This window comes from Blennius ocellaris (genome assembly GCF_963422515.1).
Source record: "Blennius ocellaris genome assembly, chromosome: 17".
NCBI lineage: Eukaryota > Metazoa > Chordata > Actinopteri > Blenniiformes > Blenniidae > Blennius > Blennius ocellaris.
In genome coordinates this window covers 14183109-14201764 of record NC_137666.1, presented here as the reverse complement: position 1 = coordinate 14201764, position 18656 = coordinate 14183109, and the positions used below count along the sequence as shown (strand labels likewise).

The following is an 18656-nucleotide window of genomic DNA, read 5'->3' as shown; positions in this document are numbered from 1 at the left end:
TCTCTGTACTTTCCTGCAGGATCAAATGGACGTTTTGTAGTTCCTAACAAACACTGGAGGCTAAATCCATTAGTTTATTAACTCTTATATACTGTTTAGGTGAAAAGGTAAACTCATTTCGACATTTGCCTGCCGAACAAATCCCATATTTGATCATATTCCCCTTGAAATTTCATGACTTTTCCTGAGGTGAACCAAAATACCCCAAAGTCTAAAACTTTTGAAGCCTGCTTTGTATAATTCTTTGCACTCTGACAGTATGAGGCATCTGTTGATATTGATTTCAGATCTACTTTTCTGGGTCGACTGAACAAACATAGTGGTTTAGCAGTGCTGAAGTCTGACAATCAGCTGGTATGTTTTCATGTTTTATGGAAAACAGGACATGTTATTGTGTGGTAACAAATGTTAATGGACATTTAAAAAAACAAAAACAAAAAACAAACAAAAAAACACTTTACTACTATGAGGGAATTGTTGACATGGGAAAACAATGAAAAATTAACTGTATGTAATAATTAAACCACACATTTTTTTATTAAGCCTGTTCATGATGAATTGAAATAATAAAATTAACATTAACTGCAGAATCATTAATCATTCGCACTTTGGACAAGCCGACAGCACACTAAATTCATGTTTAGGCTTTCAATTTAAAATCTGGTAGGTCTTTATTTACAGAGTGTAACCTGTCTTCACTGATCGGGTCCAAAGCCCCGCCTGGATGGTTGAATTGAGTGAAAGAAAAAACTGTTGATCTGATTGCTTCCTTCAACGATCACTACAGTGGATCATGTGATCACGATCCATTTGGCACAAGTTTCATGCCGGATGCTTTACCTGAACGCAGGTAAAAAAATACAAATGAAATAAAATCCACCTTCAAAAACAACAATGTCTTTTTCAATGTATCATAGAACATTGAAAAGAAATAAAGCCTCTGGAAAATGTTTAAGGTCTGGAGATGTAAAGCCTTCGCTTGTTCCCTAAAACAGGAGTGATGATGTTGTTTTTGAGTGAAGAAGGCTGTGCTTGTTTCTAATGAAGCTTTCAGAAGCCTGGACTAAACTCCAAGGTCATCTTTCATTGACACATCCTCAAAAGGCACAGCTGCATTGATGCGATTTCAGATTTAATCAAACAGCTAGTGTTTTTGTGAGGCATGAATTTACCTTCTACAATGATCATACATGTTAACACAAGGACCTCTTTATGGTGATCTGTTAGGTGTAATTAACCTATTTTTGACACCGAGACTTTGCACCCAATTGAAATGACTTTGTTTATACTCACCTTCTGACTGCAGAGCAGAATGAGCCTTTGACTCCGTCTTCTCTCTACTGGGAACACAAAGACAGTTTACAGCCTTGTAGACTTATTACCTCACGCTCTCTTTGAGAAGCAGCTACTTTTTCCACACTAAAAACGGCTAAATAGAAAAAAGGCAGGTTATCGTTTTACATAAATGTGAAACTATGTTCCGAAACAGAAATCATTCATTGACGGCAGATTCTGATCTGAAAGTAAAACAACTGAGCACTTCAGGGGGTGAAAAGACGCATGCACGGGTACTACAATTCTGTAACAAAACTATATAACAAAAAAACGGACCGATGTGGAGACATGTATGAGTCTATACAGGCGAGACAGTGTCGCAGGGGCAACTTCCTTGACTCCTGTTCTAATTGTGCCAAAGGACTTCCACAAGGCCCTCTTTATTCAAAAATAGTGCGCAGACAGGGTTGCCAGGTTCCCATAGCTGTGGCGATATCGCTATGTAAATGTGTGACCTCCAAAAAGGCTTTGATCTACCTCAATGCATATGCAATAAGGCCCCCCGTTCCACTTTTAAAGGCCTCCTCTTTAATTTACATCATCACAGAGCCTATTCAAAACCCCACAATATATCCTCATCATCTCCCAGGTTAGCACACATCCATATGGCTGATTTGTTCGGACCTTCTCCACTGTAGTTTTCACACTATTTTGGGGAAATCCTGACAAATGATTCCGAGTTTGACGCAGGCAAGGCAAGACAACAAGCACCGTGGTGTGTTTCTTCCATCTGCATCAATTCAAACTCGTGACCTCTCTGATTGTCACCCTCTCAATCACACTCATCTCCTCATCTCTCCCTCTGCTAAATCTTGGCACATGCGACTGTACATTGAGGAATAAATTACTCTGGCCACTTTCCAGTTGCCATCTTCTAAACTATATATTGCTGCTTTGCACCACTTAAGGCAGAATCAAAGGGGGGGGGGGGAGGATGCACCTCCCTTTCTGAACTATGAGCAGATTGCTTTGTGCTATAGGCAATACACCATAGAGCTGGTATAATCATTACAATATAACCTTTGCATTCATATGCTGATGGGACTTCCTACAGGACATTTGGATGATTTATGCATCTGTTCATGCAGCAAACTAAACCTCCGGCACTTAAAATACAAGAAAATCAAAGCTGGGGAAAAGTAAGAGATGAGAGAAAAACAATGACAGAATAACAGATAATCAGCCCCTGTGAGAGTATTTTGGTGAAATAAAAGGTTTGGTTAGAAAAGAAATACACACAGGCCAAAGAAATAGTAACATCTCCTTTGATTGTTATGTGACAAATGTGCTTTTCCTACAATGGACTTTCGATGCAAACACATCACATATGAGTCTTCATAACTCCCCCCCCCCACAACAGAAGGGTAAATATACATTAACACACTGTGAAATTGAGACATAACCAGAAAATAATATGGTGACAAATTCTAAGCAATGGACACATGAGGGACTATATACACCCCCATGTTATATAAGCCCCACCGCTAAAAAACTACATCTAACACATTACAGTCAATGCAAATATGCTCGCTTTAAAGACTAATCCTAATCATGTACTAGTGTCGAGATGGTAACATGTTATGCACCACAAACAAAAGGACTTATACCATACGGCAAAAACAAATGAGTAAAAAACCCTTTGTCTCCTCAAATGTAATGAACTACAAATTGATTTGTATCCACTGTGGAAGAGAAGGAGATCGAAGACAGTCAAATATGCGCAAACTGAGCTTAAAATGTAGCCACTGGCTATTTACAGCAGTGGTTCCCAACCTTTTTTGACCAGTGTACCCCTTGAGCTGGTTTCCATGTGAAAAGTACCCCCTCTCTCGTGTGTGATTATTCGCCTTAATGTGTACTTATATTTAACCCTTTGTCTTTCTATCTATCCAACTGCTCATTTAAATAAAACAATTATTGTGAGTGTAAAAACATACCTTTTAATGAGACACTTGCGCTTGCTTGTCTTTCATAAGTCTTTCATAATTCCTTTTTTCACTGGGCTCCCCTGTGCCTGCGTCCGAGGCGACGGGAGCAGTAGCGGTAGCTGGACGTTGACTCCTGCCTAGCCATGCATCCATGTTTACAGTCGGCATGCAGCTAGAGCTAGCTAGCTTCGCGAATCGTGCGCGCCCGCAGCAAGAACGTGAACCTTTTTTTTTTTTTTTTTTTTAAAGCGCGATATACGCGCCACGTATGGCCTTACTAAAATTCATGATATAATACAATATAATATGTATAATTTTTTTTTTTGTGTGTGTGGATACTGTAGGCTAATTTATAATCTTTCTGCGTACCCCCTGCAATACCCTCGCGTACCCCTAGGGGTCCGCGTACCCCCGGTTGGGAATCACTGATTTACAGCACATGTGGTATATACAGTATATAAGGAGTGTAGTTTATAGTATATATTGGACTTTCTGACCTCTTTCTTTCTGTCAGACGTGGAATTACCTTCTATTCTTAACTTCTTTATTTGTTCTTTGTGCTTGTAGTGCTCACAGATCGGCTCAACAAAAAGAAAGCAATCCACCTGCACGCTGCATTCAGCTTTTTATACCAGGTAAGATAGAAAGCAGTGACATGAAACCACAGGGACTAGTGCATCCATTTACAACTGCTAAGCAACGGATCCCAGCTCGACCCTGCTGCATCAGAAAATATAGCAATAATCTATACGATTACTTTCTCTCCTTTGCCACAATAATAGCTCCGTTACGGAGAGTAAATTAGGCTTTTCTTTTCTCGAACTTCCCCCCGGGATGGGAATGGTCTATCAGCTGTTCCACTTCAGAGAGGGACAGTACTGATTTCAAGACAGGGCTATTACCATAGAGAGCCCAGCCTGGATCTGACCCCACCAATCTAATATTCCGATTCCATAAACATTTATGCCAGTTCATCTTCTGCTGAGTTTCCCTTAATTGAGGCAATGATCTGAATATGTAAGACTGGGCCAGGCCAGTGTTTTACAAGCTCTGGTAGACAAAGGTGAATGTAATGTGTAAAATGATGCAAATTATAGCTATTGTAATGTCCTCCCTTTTTTTTTTCCCCCCTCGCCCTCGTCGCTCTGACGCTTTCTCTGGCCTTTGCAATTGTTTCATATTGTTGTTTATCTCTCTCTTTTAGCTGTTTTTCTTGTGTCTGCTATGCATCGCCGAGTTCAGAGTGACCTTTAAAAATGTGGGGGCTTCAAACACATTACACAGCGCATGAGAGAGAATATTGGGATCTGTCTTTGAATTTGTCAAAAGTTATTCATTTACTTTTGGGTATACCATTTTTAAATGTTTTTAGTTTCATTATGTTCGAAGAGGATAATCCAATCGAGGAAGATACTGTCAGCCTCCGTAATGATTCACAGCATACAAATAAATAATCAAATACCAACAGTGAATAGTGTAACCACATGCAGAGATTCCTATGAGAGAATAAGTGACCCACATCTGTAAAATCCAACAACATGGGGAGACAGCGACACTCTTGACGCTGCTCATTATCTCATTGTGACATAAAAAACAAAAACCACTACTGCACTCTTCTGACAATTATACACCTTAGATGTGTTCATACATCTAATAAAACTGATTAGTGCGACATGATTTAGTTAAACGGCACAGAAATGAATAGAGAAGGCTGAAGAAAGTTGCAACCCCGTAGACACTGAATGGAAATACCACTAGTGTTTAGTTTATATAGTAACTAGGGGTGGATTAGTACAAATACTCACAATACTGCAATCAAAGAGCATTTAAGTCAAACTGGGGATTTATCTGCCTTCATCAATCGTCAGCTGGGTTTGCACTGAAATCCTAAAAAGAATAAATGCTTTAAAAGATGGAAGTATGAATGGACTATTACGAACTTTGTTGCTTTTGCTACTGAACATACATTATTATTCAAAACTGATTTATCTACTCCTTTCAAGCTGCTGTCTTTCTTTTTACAGTGAAATTATTGCTAATTATCTACATCTGGTCACAAAACTAGCTTAACATAATGTAACTGTAAATGCAAGAGTGCTTGTCTGAGGTATATGCTTTGATTGAAGATATTTAAAAAGGTCAAATAAAACAAATGTCAGCATTTGAAATTCAACCAAATGGGCGACCGTGGCTCAGGTGGTAGAGTGGTCGTCTTTCGGAGTGAGAGGTCGGAGGTTCGATCCCAGTCTACACTGGTCTATGTGTCGAAGTGTCCTTGGGCAAGACACTGAACCCTAAATTGCTCCCAGTGGTCGACTAGCGCCTTGCATGGCAGCTCTGTCCCATTGGTGTGTGAATGTGAGCGTGAATGGGTGAATGACTGATATGTGAAGCGCTTTGGGACTGCACTCAGTGTGGTTAGAAGGCGCTATATAAATCTAGACCATTTACCATTTTACCATTTACCAAATACTGGTGAAAAAAGTAACTAATGCTTTGATAAATAGGTACTTATATTTAAGAACAATACGTTTGCTTGTACTTGCTCGGGTCATATTTAGCACTCGTTGTGCTTGAGGATACACTCCTCACAGAATGCAAAGTCTTCTGTAACTAGTTCTCCACCATCGCTGACAGGCTTTGCCAGGCTTCCTTGAGTTACTAAAGATGCACTTCTGTAATCACCTGACAGTATTTCACACATAATTTGACAGTCACATTAGGCAAAAGGACGACTGTCAGTGAAAATAATGCTTACCAAGCATATAATGCTGCCTTGCCCATAGCCAGATAACTGCTTTTATTTACCCTGCCTTTTTTTAAGCTCCTGCCTCCCACACACAAATGCTAATAGCACAATAGCACTTTTACGCAGCTGTGCTTGTCTAAAGGTAAAGGGAGACCCATCACCTTATCATTCCCATCAACTCCTACTCCCATCCCAGCTATGACCCTGCAGAAACATTGTTTAGGCTCCGTTTAGATGTACTCTACTGGGCCTGAATGGTAGCAGGATATAGCCCTCAGTGGGGGCAAACAGTGACAGGCAACTGTGAGTGCAGGGTGAGTGGGCGCTCTCTAACATGTGAGTGCTCTCTGCTGGCGATGAGTGTGTACTGCAGCTCGGAGGAAGAGGTGCCGGGCCAATGATTGAACACCCGCCATGCTCTCCTCCTGACTGGTGCTGGTCTCGAGGAGACAGGATGGTTGAAGGGCAGATCATTTATCTCATGTTGCCCATTTATTTTTTATGCATCATCTGTCAAGCTTTTTTTTTACATATACACAGCAAACACACACACACACACACACACACACACACACACACACACACACACACACACACATATATGTATATATACATATATGAAGTTGTGAATCAGTTAATGCTGTACTCTTGCATAGTTACACGTATGTGTTCATTAAAATTTACTCTGTAAATATAGTACACAAAAACAAACAAACGTAGACATTGTCTTTAACTCATTTCTCAGGGACAACCTGGAAGTCACTGTTACAATCAGTCAGTGTCGGACAGTGACCTCCTCTGGTTGGAGTCTCTAAATGCTGCCCATGTGTTTTGCTGTCAGTCCGGTTCGTTCTTTTAGTGAAATTCTTCAAACCGGAGCTATGCGTCAACTAACGTGTGCTCAAATGTTACAAATACGACACAATGAATGTGTGATCAGAGTAATGTAGGTTCCAAATGATAAATTCAGAGTCATTGTTAGTGAGATTCATCTTCACATGGTGACATTTTGATACATATGAACATCTACATATATTTCTCAAGTCAGAGTTACGTGCACAATTAAACATCCCTTTGTCTAATCCCCCCACCCCACCCCACCCACTTCTCTGACGCCCCTCGTTCTCTCCAGCCAGTGAGTCATCAGAGATTCACACACATAGCCTCCCAATAGAGGTGGGGAGGGTGGGGGGTGGTGGTCGTGAGAGAGAGAGAGAGAGAGAGGGAGAGAGAGAGATTCTGATTTTGACACTCTGAGTGATTTGGGGTCGAATGCTTGAGCACATCCTGTTGTCCAAAGCAAAGCTGTAAACCACTAATTGTTGAGTCAAGGTTTTTGTCAAGCAGGCACTAGGCGCAACAATCATCACACCGTTTGATGGGACCAGGATTTTTGTTTTGTGTGCGTCTGTGCACATGTGTTCAAGCATTTTCAAAAAAAAAAACAGAAAAGAAAAATTGGGGGGATGAAAAACATAGGGATGGAAAAGGTGGAGGTGGATGGAAAAAATTTTAATAAAAATTAAAAAGGAGTGGAATCTGAAATACCTACAGTAGAAAGGAGCACAATGATTCTTTGCACGAGAGGAAGCAGTGGCATGCACTTGCATACAAAGGGGAACAAGTGGTCTTTACATGGAGTGCAGCTGCTTATTAAGACTCACTCCTTCGTGCATTATTCCTTTCATCCCCACTCAACCACAAAGTGATTTTGCTTTGCCACTCACAAAGACAGCAAAAGATTTCTAATGGACAAATCCTTAATAAATTTTGCAGATCAGTCGCTTCCCTGCGAGTTATAATACAATAAACAAAACATTCCATAAAAGTATCTAAGTGAAAAACACTGTGTGGGAGAGAGCAAGGAAGAGAGCCAGCGAGGAAAAAAAAAAAAAAAAAAAAGAATATGAAAGACCCCAATTCTCTCAAACTCCATAATAGTGAAATGAGCACATATAAATGTGTTAAGAGTATCTCTTTGCATCTTGTATAGACTGCATGTATTTAATCTGTAAAGCTTATTAAGGCCCTAGTCATTGCTATGCAAAGCAGCACCCAGCGCTTTTCTCTCGCTTTTCAGCCGAGTGCAGTGTTTGGCCAATAGGACTGGCCCCCCGCCTCTCATTCTGCATTCATAACATGCAACATTTGCACAATGTATCTCTCAAAGGCCCTGAATAGAAGGCCTTAATACTCATGTAAACAACTGCAAACCAATTACTTAATGAATCGGGCCCACACATAATGAGGAGCCTCACAAAGGGCTATAAATGCATTTTTTGCACCAAAGCTTCTGCTTTAAACTACAATCCCTCTGCTGTAGTCTAGGCTTAACTGGCAAATCATAATTATTGTCTAAGACAACAGAGAGGAAGCCATTTTTGTATTTTGAGTCCAGCTCCATCCTCCTTTTGAAGTCACTCATCAGCTCGCTGACAAAATAAAGCAAATAATTAGCAAGGAGGCTGGGGAGGGAGGGGGAAGAAGAAGAAAAATACAGGAAGACGGAGGGGAAGAGGGGTACAGAGATGGAGAGAGGGCAAGGGAGCGAGAGGGAGTGAGACGCAAAGAGAAAGGAGAGAACCAGGCAAGAGCATGCGGCAGTGTTATGCTTCTGCTTAAGTGCAGGGCTTCCAGACCACTTGTGGAAGCAATAAAGCGCAAGAAGTGACTGTGGTAAGTGGAATGCTTAAATCTAAGCATTGAGGAGAAATGGAGAGAAGACAGGGGACTTCTGTTGTATGACCAAAGAGAACATGATAATGTTGATAGCGACTTTGGGGTCTTGGTGGTGCTTCCTCACTGTGTCCAGTGAGATTTGAGTGTTGGGCACGCACAACCAACCATTTGTCCAATTTTTCTTACGTACACAACGTGTGTCTCATGGCTGCTCCCTGCGCTCTGTGTTCCAGTCTCATTTCTGCATTGCAAATTTTGTTTAATCACACATATTGCGCACTTCCCATGCACATTAATGACAGACACCATCTGACAGGATCAGAGCCCAAAAAATTGGCTCATGTTTATTAAAGAGGTTGGTCACTGGGGCTGGCAGTGGCAGACATCAGCAGCTATGAGGACCACAATAGAGCCAGGCCATTAGGCCCTTCCCTGGGCTAATAGGCTGACTGCGAGCGGCTGCTTGCCAGGCCAGGGAGATACAGACTTCAGCCCTTGTGTCAGCGTGGTGCCCAGTAATCACATGAAATCAGAGAAGATTATTCCTCATAACGTTTACCCAGCCATTACTACAGCCCAAATGGGTTTGCAGTGAAGAGGTGCTCTGAGGACCTGACATGCAATTGCAGATTTGATGAAGTCGTGTTGATATTCAAATGCAACCATGATGGTGTTAGCGTCCACCAAGCTATTTATCATTAGATGTTCTTTCCCTACCCACTTAGGCCTCTGATTTGAGCGGCCTAAATATGTTTCAAGGGTGAAAAATGAAAGGACATTTGTCCTTGTCAACACTCGAATCCCCTTCTTCCAAAACAGTTGTCCCTGATTCTCTTCTTGACATGATCTGTTTGCATTTTGACAACAAGCCTGAAGACAGTTGAGATTATGGCTCCAATTTATTTTTGTGGTGGCTGATTTGCTTTTGAATTCTCAAAACCTGGTTGAACCCAGTAAACAGTGAGTAAGAGGGGCTTTAGGGGCCTTTTGTCTTTGTAAGCGAGTTAATGGGTGGCGCCCCCTTGATCTTATGGAAATGAACAGGGAATTATGAGAGCAGCCATGCAAATGTACATCAACCACTTTGGTGTCTGGTGGCCCATTTCCTGTGGCCCGTTGAATAACAATGTTCTTACCGGGGGTAAGGGTCTTGATGTGAGGAGCGTTTGGCCCTCTCCAGGTCCTCTTCATGGCCATGATTTATTCCTTAAAAGAACAAACAGGGCCACATAAAACCATTAGATTTTTTGATTGATCTCAACACAGCTTAATCCACCATGCACATTTCTATACAAACTAAAAATCGGGGCTTCCAGAAGTTATTGGAGAGTTTCTCAGTAAGGTCACAGTTGATGACAAAAGAGTATTGGGTGTCTGTGAAAATCTATGAAAATGCCTCAATCAAATGGCAAGATCAGTCCACGAGAATAAATATGACAATACAATCTAAAAAGATGTATCGGCCAGAGATCTCAAACCAATGACATTGTTAAGGTACAATGGTACATCCTGAAAATCTGCACACCGGAAGCACTTTTTACCAAAAGCTACCGCTTGCTTCCCAGAATGCAGCATTGATACTGCTGTTACTATTAACGTTCCCTTTCATTGCTTTCATGCCTTACATGCCAATTCTGTCTCACAAAAGGTTTTATTGCTGCATTGCTAATCTCTCGGGTGAGAGCATCACTGCCATCTACTGTCCAGCTGTGTGCCTCTGTGTTGATTACGAAATCTGCTTTTACAAGAACTTCGTGCTCCCAGTGGACAAATTCGGAATAGCCATTACGAGTAAATAAAAAAAAGTCTACTCGAGTTAGGACACCGCATATATGTTATGCCACGTCTTTACACTGCTGTGAGGACATACGGCTACGAGTCGCTAATGATTAAACCCCAGTTGGTGTGCTACTTGCCTTGTAAAGTGGCTCACATCTCTTACCTAAGAGGCCATCCTCGTCTTCCTCTTCAGAGCTCTGCAGCCGTGTCTGCATGGCTGATTGTTTAAGTAACTGATATGCCTTCGTCTCTATTTGGGGAGACAGACACAAACACACAGTCACATGCAGTGCACAGAAGTCGCTGTCAAATATTTGCTTAAAACCCAGGTTTCCAACTTTCACAGGTTTCTGTTTGATGAGCCAACACGCTTCAGTAGCTGATTTTTCTTTTCTTTTTTCTTTTTTGTCTTGGCACTGAACAGAGTGAGAGAAAACACTGTGCTCAATCACCTAAGCTGTTGATCCAAGCCTACAGTATGTAGCAACAGTTTCCATGAGACAGCAATCAGTATCTCACATTATCTCAGCATCCCCCCACCAGGAAGCCAATGATTGATTTCTTTTTTTGTTAAACACTTGTAATTACTTTGCACACTAAAATAGGTATCACATTTGAGTGGAGCACAGAGACTGCACAGGCAAAAATCCACAGAGCAGAAGTACATAATAAATGGGCTGTTGTCTCAATGATGCTGTCAAAAGCAGCAAATCAAAGCAAAGAACGGTATTGTCATCTTGTCTAGTTAAGTCTTCGCATTTTTAACTATGCGCCAGAAAAGTATGCTGCTTCTTTTAATCATACAGTGCATAGCAATGTCCACTATTATTCCACCCACAACACTTTATACAGCTACGGCTTTCACATGTCGTCGAGAAAAAAAAATAAAACCCACACGCTCTACAGCAGCGCTTGTCTTGGCAATTACTATCAGTTCCAAGGTCATGGTAGTGGATTGTGACACTGATGTTGTTCAGCACAGCAAAACTGTTCCATAGCAAAATCTTTAGTCATGTTTTTTTTTTAAAGCTGGTTACGGCTCTTTTGATTAAGTGTAGAGATTGGAAACTGGACTCATTCTGCTGGCTGCGCACCTTAGGGATGCGGACACATGAAACACCCAGTAGGAAATCTGATAGCCAAGGGTAATATAGGATCGCTTTACATTTCAGAGGTGTAGCTGAGGGATGGGCACACCAACTGCTTCCAGGATGCCGTCACATCTAGTATTTTTTCAAGTCCGGCCTTGCCCGGGCATTGTTTAGAAGATAATGAGAACCGATGACAGATCTTTGGCGCTTCCCACCCTGGCGCCCTGACAATTAAAGCGGCCGCATTATGCTGGACCAGCGAATTATCAGTTTTGGTGGAATACCTCAGGCGGTGCTGAAAACCCAGCCAGTGTTTTCTCGGGAGATAATTAGAGAGAACTAGCACAGCTCTTCAGGTGGGACTTTGACCCTGGATTCACCTTGATCATCCTGCCACAGCCATTGTGTAAAAGAGCCCATTATTCACTGCAGTGGGAAGAAAACAAACCACAACATAAGGACAGTGTGAATGCTGAGGCACCGGCAATGCCTTTTTACCTCTAATAGGACCACTTTCCACAGGGCTTTCGTTCTGGCTGTCCTCTTCACTACTTTGTAGTTCTGTAAGAAAGGGAAGCGCATAGTGAGAAGCAATGGTAGGGAGGAAGGGGGATCGAGGGATGGAAATGGGAATGGGTGGGGGGGGGGGTCTTTCTTTAGCTCTGAATAGAAGGCTGTATGAAAACTGGGCTGTGAGGGATTCATAAAAAAAAAAGCTCTGTGGTGAAATTGATTTCTTTCATAAAAGGGGAGTTTTAGTTCTCTGCTGAGGTGATTTGCAAAAAAAAAAAAAAAAGCAGTAGTCTTCATTTTCTTCTATTAATGGCCTTGTTACATATTACTGTGCAAAGACTTATCTTACTGTGGAATGTTTTGGATGCTTGTGGGCAGTCATAATAAAGCCAAAATGCAGCCATCCCTCTGTAACTAATGAGAAAAATCCAGCTTTTGAATATAATTGGTCTTATTTGTGTAATGATAATTCACTGTGCTGAGCGCAATCATGCTATTAATCTTCACTGACCTTGGATCTGTTGCTTCTGTGCGGGCCTGGCGGGCTTCGCATCGCCGTCAGCCAGGAGAGAAGAAGGACCGCACAATGAAGATAAGTCACTCTCGTCCTCCGCTGAGGGGCACTCCTCACTAGACCGGGACAGAAGTGTCCTCAGCAACACTTTGGCCTGTGAGCAGCACAAATTAAAACCACACTCTTAATTGTTCTCACTTTGTGAAGGAAGTGTCAAATTGAACTCTCGCCGATTAGGCAAGTCATTTACTTTGGCCACGGCTGCTCGCACTGAGGTGCGGCTGTAACGCGGGTTCAAACGCTGAGAGAAAATAACTTCAAATTCTCTCACTCGTTTAACTAAAAAAAGATTATTTCGCACACTTTCGCTCCCGCTCGCTTTCTCAATCACTTTTTTTGCCCCTTCCTTTCCTCTCCCTCTCTTCTCATCCATGAGATTAGAGAACTGCCTAAAGAATGCAATCACCCTGGCGTTAATGTGCAACACGTTCCAGATATCTTCCCTCTTGGCGGAGGGGATTGAGACAAACTGCTCTCTTCCTCCCTCTCTAGCTCATTTTATTTTTATCTCGGTGGAGATGAGGATACACAATTAAGAGGAGCTGTTCCGGGAGATGAGGAGCAGGGAGATGCCACACACCGATTTCCTTTCTCTCCCTTTTTCCTCCCCCATATCAAATCCTGCCATCATCATCTCTCTTTTGTGATCAAAGACTGCCTCTCAGCCTCAGATGGCCATTTGCAACTTTTAATGAGTGCTAATATGGAAGGCATGATCAGGAGGATTTCGACAGTGACAAACTTTAAGTGCATTGTAAGTTGTTATCAGTAGGTCACAGTGAAGACTGACAATGTACATGCTTTCATTTTCTGAGAGGGGAAGAGACACAAACACATGCCAATCTGAGTTTGCCACTTGTTATTTGATGCTGCTGCACAATAAAAACTGTCTCGATCCTTGTCCCCGATATCTCTCTTTGTTCCCCCCCCTTTTTTTTTTTTTAGATTTAGTCAAATGTACCGTGGGTTGAGGGCTCTTGCAGACCCACTGCATTTTAAATATCAATGAATGCAACTGTTAGTACTTGAATATTCAAAGGGCCTCTTTGAGTGTGTGCATGCGAGCTGCATGCTCCCATTTGTCGGAGTAGCCAGGCTGTGTGGCAAGACGTGAATGGAAATTTCTGTTTGCTCTTGTGTGAGGAGAGTAAGCTGTTGTATGAGGACAGAGAGGAGGGAGAGACGGAGAGAGAGAGAGAGAAAGTCATAAAGGGAGGGATTGAGAAATGAAGGAAAGGGGAGAGAAATAGATGGAGTGAGAAAGATAAAGGGAGAGCAAGATTTTCACTCAGGCTTTTCCTGATGCACTTGGATACAATGATGTAGATGGCAGTTCCCCTCTTCCTTTTGTCAGTTCATATTTTCAAGAGGCTCTACAGTCTCCCACTTTGCCTCTCTCATTGCGTCGGGGACACTGCAGGAAGATCTCCTAGCCACGAGAACCCCTGTGAGATGAGTCCGCGAAACTTAATGACACACAAAAGGACGCTGCATTTGTACGTGGTCGCTCCTGCAGACAGACTGCTTCACAGTGGGTTTGATATCAATCTCTTGACATCATCTTTTGGCTCTGAGTGGAAATATTCTTTGTCATTTCTGTCTTTGTTTAATTGAGCATGATCCGCACAAGGTCAATGAGTGTGATACTTAAAACACTCCCACCATGGAGAAAGTCCAAATGGCTCCCTCTTTCAGCCAGCCCTGCTGATGGTTATACTTTGGGCTAATACTAAATTAAAAGCAAGTGTTTCTTGGATGAATACGCCACATGAAATGAAAGAAGCCAAGCTGGGGCTGTGATTTGCGATTACTGCATGGGTCAGGGTTTCCCTTCTGTTTAGGTCAACGTGTGGAGCAATCTGAGTGGCCCAACCCAGGGCTTGGTTTCAAGCACAAGACACAAAGAGTGCATTCAATACCAGCTACACCACTCCTTTAAAAAAAACTCCAAAGAAACAAGTAAAGAAGCAGAAGTGATCACTCGTTTGGAAAGAGGACAAAAAGACACCATCCCTCTTTTTCAGCCATGTGTGTTAATATTGGCTCACTTTTAGGATTCGGTGTCTAAATGCAAGTGTGTCACCTCCTGTTTGTGTGAGTGCTGTGGCTGCTCATGTGCCTCCGACGCTACCTGGTGGCTGTAGGTGGCATGGCGCTCCACTAGCAGCGGCGTGAACAGTTGGACCAGGCGCTCAGTGCTGAGGACACGGCGCTCCTTGAGCACAAGGGCGTGCTTGAACCAGCGATCCCACAGTCGAGCAGCATTAGGAGGGAGGCTGGTGCTGTGGCAGGGGTGGGGGTGGGGTTGGAAGGAGAGAAAGAGAGGCTTTCTTATTGAATGCATGGGGGGAGAAACATAATGCAAATAAATCATACTTAGATCTCTATACAGCAGAACAATCTTTCAGATCAAGGAAATAAGAGGAAACTGAAAAACCGACTAATACATGAACATTATAGATCCGTCAGAGAGATTCTTTCACCCTGCTTTCTGCCTCATCTTAAAACAATCTAGAATATAAGGATTACTAATGAATACCAATTAACACTGAATTAAGATAGACAGCAGTATAGTTCCAAGTTGAAAAAAGGTCAAGGTCAGCCAATAGGCATCTCCAGAGCAAAGAGAGGGACACTGCTAGATGTGTTCTTTTGAATTGAGTATATAGCAGGAAAGGTCTCAGTGAAATCAATAGAGTAGTGAAGCAGAGCCTGGATTTGGCTCAGAGTATAACTACTTGTTATCCAAAGGACTGAAAGTCGTAGATAGGGCATTTTAATTTACTCATGACATTCACCCATGCAGTGTTGCCATTGGAGGTGACACCAGAGATGACCTTTTACATTTGTGGACAAGGGAGGTTGTATCAAGCGCCAGCGTGCAATATCTCAGCGACTGCTGTAAGTGCGTGACCCCTCCCCACGGACTGGCTGGAGAAAATAAATAAAATAAAATGCACAAGCAGCGATCGCCACTCTGTCTGAAAAGGGGAATTCACCTTTACTGTACATCCGCTCACGTTCTCTATGAAAAGAGGAGGCACGTCTGTTGAACTCCATGGCTTTCAGAGCACTGATATTTGTGCTTGGAGTGACACTATTATAAAACTATTACAAGTTGAAAATGTAATTGTCAACACAAACCATAGGCTTTTACACCAGGAAACCACAAAACACAAGCAACGTGCAACTATATACTCATATAATATACAGCTTTTTGGAATTTGCACACTGTTTCAAATACATTTTAACATTTAGGTGAAATCAAAACAACATCAATCACCTCAAACTAGCAAAAACACATGATGTCAGGTTTGGGGACTGGATTCATAGACAAACCCCGAGCCTTACCTTATTTGATCAGGCTCGGTGCTGGACTGATGAGCCCTCACCAGATCCTGTGGAAGCAAGCAGCCCTTTTCTGTGCTCCATGACAACCTCTGAAGCCCACGAAGGACAACTGCTCCACATGCTTCAAGGTCCTCGTCATTCAAGTCGGCTCCATCGTCACAAAGGCTGCCCAATATACAGAGAGTAATCAGCTATTGCCATGGAGCCCTGGACTCAGCCCACAGGTCAGGAGTACACAGAACACATCCAACAGCTGCCAACACTTCACGCACTTTACAACTATAATCATACAGATCAGTACACACACACACACACACACACACACACACACACACACACACACACACACACACACACACACACACACACACACACACACACACACAATAGTAAAGAAAAAGTAAAGGTCATGACACCAAGTGGTCAGTGTCCTTATCACTGTAGATGTCACTGACATTATTGCATAACCAGGAGAATAACATGTGCTGGCGTTTCAGAGACTCTCAAAGCTTTCATTTCATAATCATTTATTCATATCGAAAGACAAAAAAAATAGTTAATGTCAATTCACCAAACTAGGATGCAGAGAAATGGCTTGAAAAATAAACTTTCTGAAACATGCTCTGCAAATTCTGTTTTTTGACAATGCAAGACAAATCCTCCATCTCCCTGACGCCCAATAACAATTCAACAGTCGTTACTGAAACAACCCCATGTGTTTGAAAACACCCCAGAAATAAAGATGCATGCATGGCAATGATGGCACTTCATCTAATGTGAGAGCCCTTGGCAGAAGGATAATATGTTTTCCTCATCCGCACAAACTGCTCCATGGCCATCACATTAATATACATGGCATTCCATTTAGCCGGGGAAAGATAAGATTGTAAAGTTTGAAAAAGAAGGGAAGAATGTACCTGATAATTCTATTGAGTTGTCTTCCATCAATTGAGGAAACCTCATACAGACCGGTCTGTTTACTGTGGACTCGTCCTTCGATGCTGTCTAAGAGATTGAAGACTCGTTCCTGAGAGAGGCTTAAAAAAAGAAGAAGAAAAAAAACACACATTACCTATTACTGTGGTCAAAATGAATAAAAAAAAACCAACAACAGATGATGCCATGTGATCGATGAGCTTGTAGTTTTTTTTCTTAAAGAAAGAAAAAAAAAAGATATAGTTGGATCTACAATTTGTGGTTCATTTTGTCCTTCAGATCATTTCCTTTGAGCAACTCCAGGAATTCAAAATGACCGAACTTGAGTTTTAAATTAAAAATTAATTCACAGAAAAACAGCAATAAAGTCATTAAAACATTGATAACTGTCCACAGACAGTGGACAAGTCAGAAGAAATGACCAAAGGTGTGCATGTATTAGAATGAAAAATATTTATTACAAATCATGTTGTGTCCTTGGGCAAGGCACTTTACCCACATTTCTCTCGTATGAATGGTGTGTGAATGTTGGTGGTGGTAGGAGGGGCCGTTGGCGCGAAATGGCAGCCACGCCTCTGTCAGCATGCCCCAGGGCAGCTGTGGCTTCAATGTAGCTTACCACCACCGGTGTGACTGGTGTGAATGAATAATGGTTTCTGTACGCGCTTTGAGTCACCTCAAAAAAAGTGCCGTATAAATCCAAGCCATTATTATCATGTTCTTTAAGTTATTTTACAGGGTACATCTGCAATGGGATCAAAATATTTACTTTACACTTATTTCATTGAGGGCTTCATTGAGGGTTAAAGTGTTCTCACCAAAATACATGATTTCAAGCGTTGACTGTGTTTTTTTTTATTCTTTAGAGTTTGACATTCATATTATAAAAACTAGTTGTAGTAAAACCATTCAGCTAAATCACAGAATTAATCTCAGTAATCAATATTAGTAATATGATACCAGAACCAAACAGTGGTAATAACAGAAAAAAACATGGCTGGCCCTTGTTCACACTTAAAAGTGCAAAGAAAACGGGGTTCCTGAAGAGAGGGGGGCCTCTGGATGATATTTCTTTTGGTGAGAGATTTACTCTTTAATCTGGTCCTGTGTGAGGCTGCAAAATGAGAAATGGATGCCTAATGCATGTGGATATTGTGAATCCATCTCTTTCTTGAGCCATAAGCTCTGGGTGGCCCTCATTGAATTCTCAGAGAAACCCCAAGCCGAGAGATCCCGAGCCCCCTTACATAAAAAGAGGCCAAAAAGAATTTATGACAATCTGTAATGGGCTCGGGGGTTAGGGGTCAGCAAACAATTGCTCTCTCTTTTTTGCAGGTTGTTTCCTGGTAACATCCTGATTAAGCTGACGGCTTGAATTATATCCATGACATTCTGTAGTGTGCAATCCATCTGTGCCAAGTCCTCTTCAGTGTGGCTGAAGTAGAATACGCAAAGGCGCCGTCTTTTTTTCTTCTTCTTTCCTCCCTTTCCCTTATCGCCCGCTCGGGCCTTGAAATAGTCATCTTTCTCTTTCCACTTTATTTATCAATGCTCTTCAAAAAGAGACCTTTAGAGAGGGAGAAAGTGAATTAGTTGTATTTTTTCCCCCTGCAAACCTGTCTCTCTATTTGTATTGTTGGCAGCTTTCATGTCAAGGTCTCTAACCTCAGTTTAGATGCTGCTGTTGTCCGTGTGTCGACATCATCAGGAGTGCATTGTTA

The 18656-nt window shown here is 42.0% G+C and overlaps 1 protein-coding gene across 1 annotated transcript in view; it reads right to left on the bottom strand.

The window, feature by feature from the left end:
* kiz (kizuna centrosomal protein) overlaps positions 1–18656 on the bottom strand; it is a gene marked incomplete at its 5' end in the record, with an annotated part of 28550 nt that overhangs the window by 2066 nt on the left and 7828 nt on the right. Inside the window, 8 exons of the mRNA XM_080513415.1 lie at positions 1294–1340; positions 9828–9897; positions 10634–10720; positions 12060–12122; positions 12586–12742; positions 14780–14930; positions 16000–16164; positions 16917–17036. Coding sequence (XP_080369541.1) covers positions 1294–1340; positions 9828–9897; positions 10634–10720; positions 12060–12122; positions 12586–12742; positions 14780–14930; positions 16000–16164; positions 16917–17036 — 860 coding nt within the window. The remainder of the gene's footprint in view (positions 1–1293; positions 1341–9827; positions 9898–10633; positions 10721–12059; positions 12123–12585; positions 12743–14779; positions 14931–15999; positions 16165–16916; positions 17037–18656) is intronic.